Source organism: Scaptodrosophila lebanonensis, unplaced genomic scaffold (genome assembly GCF_003285725.1).
Source record: "Scaptodrosophila lebanonensis strain 11010-0011.00,11010-0021.00 unplaced genomic scaffold, SlebRS2 tig00000001-arrow-pilon, whole genome shotgun sequence".
In the NCBI taxonomy this organism is placed as follows: Eukaryota; Metazoa; Arthropoda; class Insecta; order Diptera; family Drosophilidae; genus Scaptodrosophila; species Scaptodrosophila lebanonensis.
The window spans coordinates 21,112,427-21,129,341 of record NW_022060529.1 but is presented as its reverse complement, the minus strand read 5'-3'; the positions used below and the strand labels follow the sequence as shown (position 1 = coordinate 21,129,341).

The window sequence follows — 16,915 nt, the reverse complement described above, 5'->3', positions numbered from 1 at the left end:
ACTTTAAGTTGAACATTTTTTGGTTATGAAGTCTGCACGTTACAAACCATACTATTTAGTAGCCCTTTATAGGGTTTTGGAGAACTACAAGAATATACTATAACTATTAAATCCGAATAGAACCACCGTTTGTTCTTCTTAGATCAGGCTGTTTATGAGGGGTTCGTCGATTGTCTATCTTCATATAGAACCTCATTAAAACACAATATTAATAGTTAAAAATAAAAATGAATTTAAATTGTTTAAAATATAACTGCTTTAATACATAAGTATATGTATGTATGTCTTGTCTTTTTGGTAGAGCTGCAAAAAGAAACGATACATAATCGATTTAAAAACTGCCAACAGCATTTTTATAATGGAAAAAACATAACACCAGTATCTTTATTTATTTTATTTATGAAGAAGCCATATACTATGTTTAAATTAATATGACTTAAGTATTATATTTCCTGAACTTTCGTCTCTTTATTATCTACGAAATAAATAAAATGTCCTATCAATTCTTCCCCTCCACATCTTATTCATATTTAAAATTGTATTGTGATATTTAAAAACATAGTTCAGTCATTTTTACTGCTTCTCATTGCATTGCTGTTGGACTTTTCCTTTGCGAAAACACTAATGTGTAACAAAAACACAGTTGTTTATGTTTCTAATGTGAACTTTGTTGCGCGAAAGAGCCGGCGTGGCACGCTCTTTTTGAGTGCAGTTCAGGACAAAGTTCGTCTTCCTCTGAAGAGCTAATACAGTTAGAGAACTTTTAGTTGCATCGGGCATGCAAAGGAGCATACAACCTGGTAGTGCTTTTGTAAAGTTTCAATTGCGAGGTGTGATTGGGGCTCAGGCAGCAGGGGAGCAATGCATTCAATTGGCAACACCACAAATTGCCACAAAGCGTGGAAAACTTTTCTTTCCAGAACTTTTCCGCATAAAAAGTAAAGGAAAAATGGTGAACAACAAAGCGCGCGCGCATTTAATAAATGAGTTGCATTTAGAGCCCTGCATTGTGGTATGACAGGTAAGAAGTCATTAATAAATTGCAAACTGCTAATGACTATAATCGTTAGCATGAAAGCAAACAGATACACGCATGGAAATTAAAAGTTGTAAAAAATTACTTCTTGCTTAAGCTTTGGGATTACAGTGCATACAAATGATCTTTGATGCCAAATTCTGCAAATAAATTGGTGCATTAGCTTGTTACCTGCCATTCAAACATTATAATAAGTTATGTTTGTGAATTGAATGGGAAGGAGTACCGTGAACAGTATCTCTCAACTTAACTCTTTTCCTGCTTTTGAAGTTGGCTTAATTCGCACTTGGCAGCTGCTACTTCCTGGTAAAAGAGCTTACCATGCTAAGAGGCAACAAGTTCATTTGTACTTCTAAGTCTGCAAGGCACACACTCGACTGATATACATAACTTCAATAAGACGTTGTGCAGGATTTGTGCACAAGCTGCTAATTACTGAAGTTGCTTATGTGCACGTGTATATCATATGTGAACTCACTTGCAGTCTATACCCTTCTATAAATAAACTTTGTAGTTTGGTTTAGGCATGAATGGATTTGCATGTAGTAAGAAGCCTCACAGTTGGAAGTTGAGGAACGCTAATACCACCTAATTAGTTGAGTTATATTACAAAGTTTCCGTTAATGCTTCAGGCATTACATAATAAAAACCGATATGTATGCTTGAGTTTTGCAGACGTATTGGATGGGAAAGGCGCACATCGTTACAATTATAACAGTCAATAGTACATTTATAGTAGTCGTGTGTTTGTTGCTTAGAAATTGTTTAAACAAAATTGAATTTAATTACGTTGAAAACATGAATTATTGTAATACGCCCACGGGCGTAACAAGCTGACACGTACAGACACAATAACATATTTATACGCATACATTTTCCAAACAGACATCAACAAAATGTTCGAGCAATATGCACAATGGCGCAAACTTTTCAAGCCGGCAGACAGCATGTTGGCAGTAAATTAAATTGTTAATTTATTGCGCACGAAAATTAACTGGCGAAACGTCAGACAGCCAACAACGCTCTTTCGCCACAATTCAAATACAGTAAAAATTCTTTAGCTGATATTAGAATATGTTGCTTTTCAATTTTATGCTCTTGCTGAGCTACCACAATTTTTTGTATTCATAACAAATGTCACAAACAAAAGTCACTTGACTGATTGAACATTTTAAGATATAATTTTAAGATATAATTTAAATTAAAATATTAAATATCTAATAAAATGAAAAAGAATTCAAATCAAATATTTGTATGAAAACATCCTTAAAAGCAACCAATTGTATTACGAATTTAAGATTCATCCGATTGATAGTCCACAAAGAACAAATATCAATCAATTTTACGATAAATTATTGGTTTATTTAAAAGAACCAACATTACTATTATTTCTGGAATAGTACGATTTCATTATTGATTCTGGCTAGCTTTGCAGAAGCGCATTCTGCTAACATAGTTTTCCAAGACCTTGGTGACAGTTTCGGGCTCTATCTCACGAAAGGCGACATTGAAATGTGTGATATATAGAATTTAAAGTTGAATACAAAGCGCGAAACTAAAGCGCCTCCAGATAATCATCATCATTCATCAGGTCAACATGCTTTTAATTTATTATTCGAGAAGTGCATAGAGTCTATCACATCTTCTGGTATATGGACCACAGGATCTGTCAATTCCACACCGAATAAAAACTCTATCAGCGATTTGGGTGTCAAATACAGTCACCACGATACATCCACAAGGGGAATAATATTGAAATTCTAAAATAAAGAAATCGGTGAGCACGCTTCTAATTCAGCCCCGAGAGTCTTGGATTGGGTGCGCAAGATTTTATGAGTAGAGTGGAAAAATTAAGTTAGAATTTTCAATCAGATTTCCGAAAGATACATGAAATTGTTTTTCTCAATTAATTACCAATTGTTTGCAAATAAAACAAGAGAGAACGCTACAGTCGAGAAAGCCCGACAGTGTAATACCCTGTACCCAGGTAAACTTCCGTCACTGAGTTATATGCACCCATAGCAGCAGCAAAAAGAGGAAGAAGAAGAGCGAACTTGTTGCTGCAGTTTGTGGGGTTGTACTGGCGAGAATTTGTTTCGCTAATAACTTTTCTTAGAATTGACCGAATTGAATAAAATTTTAAACAACAGTAGATATTTATTTATAAATTATGTGTGCAAAGTTTGGTTGAGGTAGCATTTGAAATGTGAACGCTATTGACGAAATTCTGCAGCGGGGGAAGGGGGGGAAAATTAAAAAAAAAAATAAACTCGTCCTTACTCGGATCTAGGAGAATCTGGATGCCAACTTTGGTTATTCTAGCTTTTATAGTTTCTGAGATCCTCGCGTTCATCCAGACGGACAGACGGACGGACATGTCTAGATCGATTTCTCTCGTCATGCTGATCAAGAATATATACTTTATGGGGTCGGAGATGCTTCCTTCTGTATGTTACATACTTTGCACAAACCTAATATACCCTTTTTACCCTACGGGTACAGGGTATAAAAACATACCATTTATTTTTATTTTTATTGAATTTGATTTTTGTTTTAGGACTGTTTACTTTTAATTATTTTTTTCTTAATTCTTTATTAGTGGTCTTCACTGTAATGAAGTCTGCATTTATTCGATTTTGTATATGATAAGTCGCATGTCAAATTTGCGCTAGTCGGACAAATGCACGCCCATTATTTACACAAGGAACATTGTATACATAGTGGACCTTGTGCAAGGATCACAACCCAACTGTTGCTTGGAAAACTTTTGCATTTGCTGCACGCAATTAATTTTAAATATTTCACAATTTGGTGAAATTTTTAACTACTCGTGCCACCATCCTGTGTTTTTTTTATTTAGTAAGGCTGCCGTAAATAATTGTTTGTCCCCTTGTGTTGTCCTCAACAGGCGCCTGGGGAAAATTTGCATTATGAAAGTAAATGGAAAATATATTTCAGGCCATTCGTGGGTCGTAAATTTCACATATTTGGCATTCTACTTGTAGCATAACTAAGATTTAAATGGAAATATATTTTAGGCATGCAAATAATTAAAGTTGGTTGATTAAATTAATTAAAAGTTGAAAATAGCAACGTTGAAGAATTTTCGCTGTTTTACATAATGTTAAGTTACTTAAACTATTGAGCAACATGAAGTTGGAGGAAATCTGTCTCATGCCATATAATATAAAATGTAGCACGGAATGACTCTTCATGAATCCAGAGCCATGTAAAATATTTTGTCATTTCGCGTATACGTAATATTCATTCATAAAGGTAAGGGATACGAGTAGAAAACAGACAGGGATATGCAAATAAAAGAACAATATGTGTCAAACAAAACACAGTCCACTTATATATGTACACACACACTTATACACAATACACACATGTAAAATAAACAAAGAGTATGGGAAGCCTTTTCAATTTTCATATTAATCCCCACAACAACTTCAACAAATACACTTGGCTACCCCTGAGCCAAAACACAATGCGCGAAAAACCACAGGGTCTGAGAAGATGGCAGACAAACAGAACCTCAGGTAAAAATATAGAAAAACAACAGAGGCCAGATATTTATTTTGTACATGATATGAATATTACAAAAAATAAAAAAATACAAAAAAGAAGAGAAAAGTAGTGACAAAAAAATTGCACATTTCCCCAATGTGAAACATTTCCTCACAATTTCATTCAATTCACTTGCCATATTTATGCGAATACTGATGCAAAAGGATACACACACACACACGTACTTACTTTTGTATGAGGTATGTGCGTGTGTGTATGGGGATTTTTGTTATTTGTACGGGTACCTGTGTGGCTTCACCTTCAATATACATTTGGGCTTTTTCCATCTATTTGCCAATTTTCATGTATAGTATATAGTATATATGCTTATATTTGTATTTACATGTTCCCTTATTTTCCAGACGCTGCGCGAATTTCCCGAGGAGCTGCGAGGCGACGTCTCCATGCATCTACATCGTGAAATATTACAGTTACCCATATTCGAGGCGGCCTCACAGGTGCGTGAAAATCGATTTTGTTATTCGGTGCTTTGCGTTTGGCGATTTAAAAGCGATTCGGCTCAGTGAATGGTGGCGAATGAGCGGCAAAGCGCAGCAGCGGCAGAGAAAGTGTCACGCAAAAGTCAACTGCGGACCAACATGAGTGTTTACTTTCTCTTTAAGTCTGAGTTGGGTAATGGAATGTGTTTGGCTATGTGAGTGTGTGTGTCTATGTCCTTACAGTTGACGGCTTCGTCATAGTTTCAACCACTCGTCCAAATGGAAAATGACTTTCAAACACACTCATGAACCTGGCTACAGGTAAACTTTTTGACACACTAAATTTATGTGCGAATGTGGGGCCCAAAGCTGTTTGGCTTGAGTAGTTGGAGCGTATAAATAAAGTTTTTATTTTTTTTACCCAAAACTTGTCTTGTGGATGTGAAAGTAATGCACATAAAATGTGGGGAGCCGAAGGGTCAATACCCATGTCACTTGAATGCCAAACTCTGCAGGAACTGCAGCTCTTCGTCACGTAGGGATGAGGAAAATCATTTTGGCAAGGTGTTAAAAGTTAATCGGCCTTTGGCATTAACTGTTTGGCTAGAGTAATTGATTTTGCAATTAAGCTGAAGGTTGATTTCCGTATATGAAAACTGGCAGGTTGTTGGTAGAAAGCTCTGCAGGGGGCGAATGTGGAGTGCTTAGTGGATTATCGACTTGGGTTGGTCTGCAAAGTGCTTGTGGCTAATAATCTTTTGCCAAGCTGTGGCTTCCAGCTCATAAGGCAAAATAATAGAATAAGCGTTCAGACGAGATGGATGGAGATATAAGTTTGGAGGTTGCTTCACTCGATAATGAGTATATGAGAAAATTAAGACGTTGCAGGATTCTGTTCTGTATGTATTATACCATATATTTTATTTTGTGGTAAGAAAAGTAAATTACCTATACTTTAATTACGATGGTATAAACGAATTTTAAATTATATATTTGAAGCACAAAAGTTGTGAGCGATGGACTTATAATAATTTCTATCACAAGCCCTGGTAGTCCTCAAAATGATATTGATTTGAATAGTATAAATAAGTGCATAAATGTTTTTGTTTCTTTTTATTCAGTTAATTCAAAAAAATAGTTGTATATTTTGACAAAATATTTGTTAAGTATTTTTAGGCGTGACTTTAAAAATTTTCGCTAGCACTTAGTAAGCTAAGCTATTTATTTAAAGCTTTGTTTGTGAAAAGTAGATTAATGCAGCAGCTTAAAAGTGACAAAAAGACGAGCCACAAAACAAAACAATGGCAAATAATAACAACGCGCAACATTTTTTATTGAAAGGGCAAGCAAATGCAAACAAAAACCACTTAACAAGCATAAGCGGGCTTTAAGCCACTTTTCGAAAACCAACTGAACAAGCGGGTAGACGTTGGCCAGACCAAAACATGACCTAGCACAGCTGTGTCGACACGTCTATATGCTTTATGCCGTCATTTTGTTTTATGGGAGCAGCCGACAACCGATGCGCTTAACGCTCTTGCAGGGCCAACTCTAGAAATCTGAAATTGTACAATATACAATATATAGTACATACCCGTATATAATCGTCACTTATATTTGTGTTGTTGTTGTTGTTGCTGTTTGGCCTCATTTAGGGCTGCCTGAAACTGCTCTCCTTGCACATCAAGACAAACTTTTGCGCGCCCGGCGAATATCTAATACACAAAGGCGATGCGCTCAACTATATTTATTATCTGTGCAACGGTTCCATGGAAGTTATCAAGGACGATATGGTTGTGGCCATTTTGGGTAAGTTTGCTAAGCACTTAAATGTTAAAGTACTTTTTGTTTATTTCTCTAAATACGAATAGGAATACGAATACGCACTGAGTTCAATGAACCAGCAGTTCGTTCGCTTATACCCATATACTTGTACTATATATGTACTCGTATTGTGCAGCTGCTTATTTATTCATTCCAGTCAGGAGCTGCGGCTGTCATCAACGTTGTCTCTGCCTAGACAAATAGTAGCTATTTTTATGCTTATTGATTCTTTGTTTTTGTGCCTCGGTCCGACCTGAAAAGAGAATAGGCCCGCCCCATTCCATTCTGTAAACATAAACATAATAAAAATGCTCTATGCTGACCTTTCGCTTTCCGTTAAATGCTTTCTACAGGTAAAGGTGATCTGGTTGGCTCCGACATAAATGTGCATCTGGTTGCCACCAGCAATGGACAAATGACGGCCACAACAAACAGCGCAGGACAGGATGTTGTGGTGAGGAGCAGTAGTGACATAAAGGTGCGTAAATGCTCTTTAGTATTCAAATGCTGACGCAGCTTGCGTGCTAGCGTTGATGTGGGTTTTTGCTTTATGGTATATGTGCGTGTGTGTGGGTGTGTGGGTGTGTGTGGGTGTGTATCAGCCCACTCGTGCGATATCAAATAGAATGCCCTGTAATTAAATAGAATTTATTTTCGTTTTTATATGCAAGAATGCCAGAAGTGCACTTTAATTATTTTTTATAGCAGCATCAAGGGGTCTGTTTGTATACTCTGCTCGCTCCTTAAAGCTCAAAGGGACTTTAAGGTGACTGCACTGGCTGTTATTCGGTATTGTCGTTAAATTTAAGGCAAATATCGCGTACATGTTTCGCGTGTGGAGCATTTGCCGTACAGCGACACGCCCAGAAAACTACCGTCTTTCTAGACAGTTACGTGAAGAAAGAAAGACACCTAGGGGTCTCTCAATTCTCCTTGACTGCACAATATTTGCGTCTCACGGCGTTTGTTTCGCTTGGCGCGTCCATATACTTTTATTTGAATTTAATATAGCGCCAAACAACGATGCCATTGCACCCTCGAACACAAAAGCCAATGAGCCCTAAGTGCTTGTTTGTGACGTGGTATGTATGTGTTGTGTGCATGTGATTATGTGTGTGTGTGTGTGTGTGTGTGTGAGTGTGCGTGGCTCTAATTAAAGCAATAATGTTTTCTGCTTTTCAGTTTGAAGAGGCTTAACGCATAATTAATTCGTTGAAAATGTTTTTGGCAATGCCAATTGTTATGCACACCACAGACACGTTCTTGTGTCTTGCCGCAAAATTATGAATATTTAATTGCATTCATATTTTACAAATTAATGATCCCTTAAATAGTTCAAAGTCCTTAAATATGCACGGTTTTTAATGCTATGATAGATATTTTTCATTCATCTGTGGATAGATAATTAATCTTTGTATTGTGTTTTTCTTAATACATGCAGTTTTTTTAAAAATTTTATATTAGTAATTGAATTATGTAACTATTTTAATTTAATGAATTAAAATTGTACATGGGACTAGAATATATGTATTAGGTTAAGATAAACAGGTGGACTATTGTTGGCAGTCCCATATCACACCAGATTAGTGCTTAGCGTTGCCGTATGTTGGAAATCAATTGGGAAGGCGGTTTATTAACCCGGAAGCATTTTTTTGTGTGTTGGGGGAGCACTTTGCTTCTGAGTAGGCCAGACTTCCTTTCACTGGAGTTGCAGGAGGAATCGGAAGAGTTTTTGGTCTCCACCCTTGCGACTTGCTCGATTTTGCAGTTGGCAGTAATTTTCTGTTTACCAGCTTCTTTGCAGAGCTAATGCTCTCATCTACTGGGGAGCGCTCTAATTAATATAGGTATGTAGTCCATCTAGGCTAGCTTTGTTCCACTGCCAGAGTGTTCCTCATCTTGTTGCGCCGGTGGCCGGGAATCCATTAAATGTGCACCGTTTTCTCGGCGCTTAGCACATCTATCGCCAGCCGGTTCCGCAGAATAGTGTTTGAGCAGATGATGGACGCCTGCAAGAATCTTATAGCTGTAGAACGTTCTCCGCAGCTTGTGGCGAAGGCGGGGTCTTGGAAGATACTACAGCAGTCAGGTAACTTAAACTGCTATTCAAGTTCAGGATCAGGGCAGGGCCTTCAGTGCGTGTTAGTTCAGTCCCCTACACTATCCATCTGGTCCCATGGATGTTTATGGAGCAGTGCACCTTATAGGGCAAATATAATAACATCATTTCAATTCAAGTTTTTAAGGGTGAAGATGGTAGAGGCTTAAATGCTGCTTATCCTGTTTTATATGTATCTTTTCGAAAAATATTTAAGCAAGAATAATTATTTGGGAACTTAATGTAAAAGTTAAATTCTGCTAAGTTTTAAACTACATGTATGTTTAGATTCATAATAATGAGTTTTTTATTTAAGTTTTCTTTTTTGGAAAATTGTCTTTGCATATTCCGCTAAATCACTTATTACTTTCGAATTAATTTGTTTTAGTGAAAAATGCTTGTCAAATGCTTTAATCACATGAAATTGGAAGAAATCTTTAAAAGAATATTGGTATTTACATAAAATTGCTCATTTTTTATGTGTTGCTTCAATTTAAAAGTCAGGTACGCTTTGGCATTTTGAAAAGTAATGAATTTATAGACACGAAAAGAAAATGGCTTTGGTCTAGCGTTCATAAATGAAAATACCAATTCTGAGGGCAGTAGCATCAGCATTGTGTATCAATTTTTTGTTGCCTGCTTGTGTCTTACTTTTTGCTGGCATGTGTCTGCCATGACAAGTGTCGCACTTAAAGAGCAGACATGTTAATATATGCTCAAGCGAACACCAGCCGGTAAAGTTGCAGCGCCCACTTTATGTTAACAAGAAATGCCAACAACGGCGACAACAACAACTACAAGCGAGGACTACGGGGCGTATGAGTGCTGCTTCAGCATATAAACGTGTGTTTGCATGCGTTTGCGCACATTTTAGTATGCGCGTGTGTAAATAAACACAAGCACTTCGTTTTAAACGCCAAGATGGCGCACTTGAATTTGTAAAGATGAAGACGAAGCCATGGTGTCAAGGCGGCGTGTAGAAATGTGTAAACGAACCTATGTTAAATGCTCTTCGAAAATATTTTATGAATGAAGTATTGTATGCTATAGCTAATGAAATTGATCTGATGATGTGATGATATTTCTGACTTGTGCCATAATTTCTGTAAAATAATATGCTTTCCTCTTGAATTGGGTGTGCTTTTAAGCAGAGATATAATGAAATTGTGTTGAACTAGACCATAAGATTGTTTCCGTTCAAATTAGTATCTAAGAGAGTGTCCGTTAAGTCGTTATGTAATAACCAGTCGTTGAAAGGGTATAAAAAGTGCATGCACACCCAACGACCTACCCAACCCACCTTCGTTCTCTTTGAGTGCATAATCGCTTAAGCTTAATGCCTTTGACTTACTTTTGCAGGCACTCACCTACTGCGACTTGAAGTGCATCCACATGGGCGGTCTGGTGGAAGTGCTGCGCTTGTATCCGGAATATCAGCAGCAGTTTGCCAACGACATTCAACACGATTTGACCTTTAATCTGCGCGAAGGCTACGAGAACCAGGACTCAGACATTGGACCATCATTTCCGTTGCCCAGCATTAGTGAGGACGATGAAAACCGTGAAGAAGCTGAGGGTAGTGAGGTGGACAAAGAAATTGGCACAGCAGGCGGAGCCGCCTCAACGACAGCCTCGCCACATCACAGCATCAATTCGCCCTCACCGTTGCATGCCCGTTCCCCACTTCTCGGCATGAATAGCCCCCGGCACCAGCGACTGCATCAGCGTGGACGCTTCTTGATTACAATGCGCGAGACTGGAGGAAATAGGCGTCAGCGTACCTTGAATGCCGCCAGCAGCTTGGACCGTGGTTCTTTTGAGGAGACCGAAGCCGAGGAGGACCCGGCAGCACCCACCAAGCGACCCTCACTGGAGCGTCTCGACTCGCAAGTCTCCACTTTGCATCAGGATGTCGCCCAACTAAGTGTTGAGGTGCGCAACGCCATAACAGCACTGCAGGAGATGACATACTCGACAGCTGTAACGCCCCAAATGTCGCATAAATTCGCACCCGCCCGGTCCATACCCAACATCAGTGGAGCGGCCGCCATGCGCAGTGGCATGGGCAGCGTAGACGTCGTCAACCGTGGCATGAACGTGGGAATGCCCGGCACGGAGGTAGCCGCAGCCATGCAGCGCAGCTCCTCTCATCCACCGGAGATTTGGGGACGCGAATTGCATTTACCCGTTGGCGATGTGGCGAATAGTGCACCCAGCTCCAAGGCTGCTTCACCGGCCAGCTTTGAAACAGAAAAACGTACACGCAGCTGTCAGACGGACTTCTATCGCATTGATTTTCCCACCTTTGAGCGCTTTGTGCTGGCCAATCCGCGTCTTGTATTGGGTCTTTTGGGCATTGAGCCCGCCATCAAGACCGAAATGGAGCTGTTGCAGCAGAAGCAGACCTTACAAATATCACCACTGAATACCATAGATGAGTGCGCTTCGCCGGCAGACCCCACGCTGTGCAGCTCCAAGGAGCATCTGTTGGACACCCAATCCCGAGCACGAACTTATCCGCCATTGGATGATGAGAACTCAAATGATTTTCGCTGGACTATGAAACATTCCAGCAGCCAGCAGAGCTGCTGCAAAAGCACAGACACATTAGTGACTTTGGATGAGCAGGCACCACCGCCACCACCATCCACCATAGCCGTAGACTTGAATGCCAGCAATTATCCACAGCAGCAACAGGTTCAGCAGCAGCAGCAGCAGCAGCAACAACATCATCATCAGCAGCAGGTGCCGGAGCAACGCATGCATAAGCGGTCCCATTTGCGTCGCAGTGGCAGTGCCAGTGGAAGCAGCGGCAGCGGCAGCGGCAGTGGAGGGCAACTACACCATAGTAATTCCAGCCTGTCCAGTAGCTCGAGCTCCAACTATATTGTTTCGCAGAGCACGGGCAATTTGGCCACCACATCGGCGGCAGTGCATTGCAGTAATAGCGGCAATAGCATGACGGGTATGACGAACACGCGGCGCGCCTCTTGGAAGCTGCACCACTCACGCAGTGGGGAGTATCGACGTTTGTCGGAAGCCACCGCCGAGTACTCGCCACCAGCCAAGACACCTGCTCCATCCGCCAACACTTATGGACGAGATGAGGAGGAGAGTGTAGAGCTTTTGGGTTCGCGGCGGGGCTCACGTACAAGTGTTGGCGGTGGTGGTGGTGTTGGTGGTGGAGGTGGTGGAGGTGGAGGTGGGGGTGGAAGCGGGGGTGGAGGCAGTGTGGGAGGTATCATAGATGGGAAGTGCCCTGTTGCAACCACTGTTGCAGTTGCAAAGTCCAGCATCAACAGCAAGCGCGGCGTGTGTGCGACCACGCGCGTGTTGTTAGGTGTTAGTAGCGCATCGCAGGCCCAAGGACAGGCCCTGAATTTCCGCTTTTCAGCCGGCGATGCCGACAAATTAGAGAAGGGACTGCGTGGGCTGCCCTCCACGCGTTCGTTGCGCGATCCCAGCCTTAAATAAGGGGGTTGTGGCGAGCTGCATTTTTTGTTAGGACATTGTTTTCAATTGGGGTTTCGGGTTTTGTTTTAGTAGCTGGCATTTCTGTGTGGCTATAGATGCATGGATAGGCTGTTTGTGTATGTGTGTGTGTGTGTGTGTGTGTGTGTGTGTGTGTGTGTGGGTCTGAATGATGGTGGATGGATGTGGATGGCTACCAGCTACACGTATATATATCTCTATTTACACACGCCACCATGCGTGATTTATTTCCTAATTAATACTGAAATACGAAGACGCTTGTACTTTTAATATCTTTAAGATACACACCTACGTACATATTGTTCTAATTTGGTTGTTATTTCTATGCAATTAAGTTTGTTTTATAGTTATAAGCTGAGAAGAGTCAAACTATAGTTATTGAGTTGCTCATCCATTGAATTTTAAAGTGCAACACAAAACAAAAACCAATATTAAAAAGGGAAAATTTAAATCAATAATCATATGGGAATGCTAAATTTAAATAATACATATTTTAAGGCATATCAGAGCAGAATCTATTTTTGTAACTGAAACGAGTATTGAAATGTAACTCAGAGTGCAAACTAATTTGCTCTTATCATGTGAATGTGAGGCTGTCAACAGGAAGTGCAAAACTCGAACTGGGAATGAATTTTACAAAACATGTGTGAAGGTCTATTTTACAAGGGGAATAGAAGAAGGAAATACATACTATACATACATGTTGCAAAATAAATATATCAAATAAAATATACATACCTACATATTAACCATATACAACCAAATAAATACATACTATCAGTGTATCAATTATGCACTACAACCAATTATATATCAATGTTATTTGTGAATTACAGAATTTCAGTGTATTTAGATGTCACAAAGAAAAGATTACATTATTGTGCAGTCAAATAAGATTTAAAGAAATCTGAGCAAATCATTAATACTAATGTTTAAATAAACAGACATTTCCCCACATCTGAAATACATTGAAACTACTTTTCACATCTGCAAAGAAAAATTTAAAAAAAAAAATACAATTTTTGAACGACGAGTTTGTGGAATGACAGTTTTCTAAACACAAACCAAAAATGTTCAATGCATCAAAGTCAAGTTATAAGCAAAAGAGGAACTTAAAGTTAAGCTAAATAAATGAGCAGAACATGAAGTCAAAGCATAAACTCGCAGCTAAAGTCTTCAAAATATTACAATTAGAGCGCCAAAAATATGTAACAAACAATTTTGAACAAAAAAGTTGTAATAATTACAGCCAGGTGAATACGTTCTAACACAAAGCTACAACATAAATATTACTTCCCATTTTAAACGACATAATAAAAATGGGTTTCAATAAAAATACCAACATGTTTTTTTGACAGAGAGTGTAAGAATGGTGTTACAATAAAAAAGAAAGATAATTAAAATGAAAACGCGATTACAATTTATTGCAGGAATATTGACATTCATTAAGTCAATAAATGTACAATTCCAGCTACGCTCTAAAGTTTAAAGTCATGCCATTTGTATTTTTATAGAAAGGATGGAAAGGGAGCATTTAAAAAAGCTAGCACTGGCTGAGCAGACATGAAATGATATCGGATTGAATTAAATGCAGTTTCAGGAAAAGGAAATGCCTGCCCGATAAATATGCCATCACAACAGCAGATGGCAAGAAGGAGAAAATATGATTGCAAAGTGGTTTTCAATGACAATCGTGTATACTAAAGCTATGCACTTGTAAGATATGCAAGGTGAACTTCCCACAGAATACCTTTGTGCTGGGTTCGATGATTATAAATAGAAATTTGTGATGCCATGCAAAATATTGTATGCAAATGATGAGATATGAGTTGACGGAATATTTTTTCATAGAAATATCGAGTAGTGTATGAAAATGCAAATGGGAAAGCAGACAAAATGAAAATAAATGAAAAAAGTGTTTAAATTAGCATTAAGTTGAAAGGTTTATGTGTAATTGTTTTAAGGTTATAATTATAAATCAAAAGAACTCTGTAAACTTCAAGTGGTGTCTACATGCAAAATCACAGAATGTGTGTGTGCATGTATGTACTTGTAGCTATACATATGTAAATGTTCCCAACAACTATAAAGACTTGTGCTTCAATCTATCTTTGATGTAAGCATTCTATGATAATAAGTGTATAAGTATGTGACTTTTATATGTGGCAAATGTTTTAAAAAATGAATACATGTTTTTGAAAATAAGCAGAATTTATTGTAAAGTAGTCAAACCGTTTTGATTTCATGGGATATACTTATATATGTATGTTAAATTAGAAATATTTACTGGAAATGCAGCAAGTCAGGAGATTGGCCTGCCACGTGAATTGTAGAAGGCAGGTAATGTGAGGACTAAATCGAAGGAACTACTATGTATGAGAATTGCGGTTTTTAAATGTTTTAAATAATGTTACCTAAGGCTATTTACTTGTAGTTATATACTAAAAGTACAGCAAAATATTCAATATTTAAATAAAATAAAAGAAATTGATGTCAAACTCAAAAGCTGCATTTTATTTATTTTTTCACAATTTCTCTATACAAAGATTGAAAACTCTACCAATGAAAGCTGTTGTTTTTTGGTTTATTCAATACCAATGAAATATTTAAGGTTATCTTGTTTTGGGTATATACGTGTCTAATATCAAGCATGAAGAATTTTAGAGTTCATTAGAGGTACATTTATTATCTGCATGACGAGACGAATCCTGACTGACATAGAATATTTATTTATTTATCATTGATTGTTCACATAGAAGAACAATACTATATATAAAAGTTATAAAAATAATCTTATAAGCTGGGAAAGCCTAAGTAGGAGAAATTTAATCAAATTATAATAATATCTAATAAATAATAAGCAAATAATGAAGTATTTCGAGATCAACTATAGTATATCAGACTACTGGGGGGTGTGTGAGAAAGAAACACAATTTCATACATTTCGGCATTAGGTAATACGTTTGGTCATTGTAGCTCTTTTATTTTCCGAGACCCTATGTGGGTTTGTCACGCCTCCTGCTGTGTGGGCATAAAAATAAAATAATCTAGAAACTAGTCGTGGTATGTGAGTTTGGTTAATGTTTGTTTCCAAGCGGTTATGCGCGACGAGTATTTACTTAATAGGATCCGAAATGCGTCCTCTTGCTTTTTAGACCCATCGTACACAAGGCTAATATGAAGTTGTTATCTTTCAGGGCACAGGGTATTCTATAAAAATATTAAATCAGATTAGCACCCTTTTTTGATGTCAAGTGTAACGAAAGCTTTTCATATTTTTGACAGCTTCAGCTTTCATTATATTTTCAGTTGGTTTGTGTAAAAATATTTGATTTGTTCTAAATAGAAAAGTTGTTTAGCTTATAATTATTTGCATGAACCATTTAAGCTCACGAGCTTGGAGCTTTTTGAACACAATTTGTGAACAGCAAGTGCTAGCGCCAATGGCTTCCTGGAAAAGCTTTTCCAGGATTTTTTTGGTTGTCGTTTGTAGTTATTTGGGATATTTTGAGCTTTAGGTTTTGGGTTTAAGTCTTAATTTAAAGCCCTTTACTTTGATTCCGTTACACCGAGTGCGTTTTGCAATGTCTTCCCTTTTTGTGCAGCGTTTAAAGTTAATAAATTTAATGCAATTTTCTTTATGGTGTCACCTTGATTTTTTTTCTTTGTATGCTTTTATCTAATCGCATAGAAAGCACAGAAATCGTAATTGCATATTTTGACATAATTTACATAAAAAGCAGTTGGAGTTTCTGAAAAGTTTTTAATCTAACATTAAAACATTTAATAATTACAAAAGAAACTTTTCAAATTTACTGATAGATATATATATATAGATCCACTATGTATATAAACATTCATACACATTCGTAGATATATTTTCCATCTTGGTAGACAAAAACTTAAAGTATGGCAATTAGGTTAATAATTGCAAACTATTATCAAACTCATTGCCGCGATTTCAAGGCAATACTTGCTGTAGTTAGAAGAATGAGAATTCCATAATTTAGGAAAAATTGTATTTTGGTTCATTATGAGATTTTAATGCAACTACACTCAAATTTCTGTGCTGCTGCCAAAGTTGTGCAAGAGTTTCGGAGAAAGGAAAACGGAAAGCTACAGTTCGCATTTGCACAACTTTTTTGAATGCAATTTGATGTTTGAATTTTCAATGAAAATACTTAAACCACTTAATAAGCTTAGCTAAGTTGATGTTGTGCCTAATTTTTTGATGGCAATTAATGTTGCTTGGCCTAACCAATACTAAGGCGGGTGGTCTTACAATGCCAGCGATATTTGATATGGCTACTTAATGTATTGCCGTCGGTCACTGGCATTGTTTTAATCGGAATTGTTATTGCGAGCGCCGGACAAATTACAGACTGGTGTGCAGGCAAACGCCAAATGTGGCTTGTGTGTTAATTGCAATTGCACAAATTGGAGTTGGCCTGTCTG

The 16,915-nt window shown here is 37.9% G+C and overlaps 1 protein-coding gene across 2 annotated transcripts in view; it reads left to right on the top strand.

The window, feature by feature from the left end:
* Nucleotides 1-12,442, top strand: part of LOC115632258 (potassium voltage-gated channel subfamily H member 8) — a 43,455-nt gene extending 31,013 nt beyond the window's left edge. For both annotated transcript variants that reach the window (XM_030529343.1, XM_030529335.1), the window contains exons 12-17: nt 4,969-5,064; nt 6,702-6,855; nt 7,224-7,348; nt 10,328-11,665; nt 11,723-12,131; nt 12,309-12,442. In XM_030529343.1, the coding sequence (XP_030385203.1) occupies nt 4,969-5,064; nt 6,702-6,855; nt 7,224-7,348; nt 10,328-11,665; nt 11,723-12,131; nt 12,309-12,442 (2,256 nt within the window). The remainder of the gene's footprint in view (nt 1-4,968; nt 5,065-6,701; nt 6,856-7,223; nt 7,349-10,327; nt 11,666-11,722; nt 12,132-12,308) is intronic.
* The last annotated feature ends 4,473 nt before the right edge of the window (nt 12,443-16,915 follow it).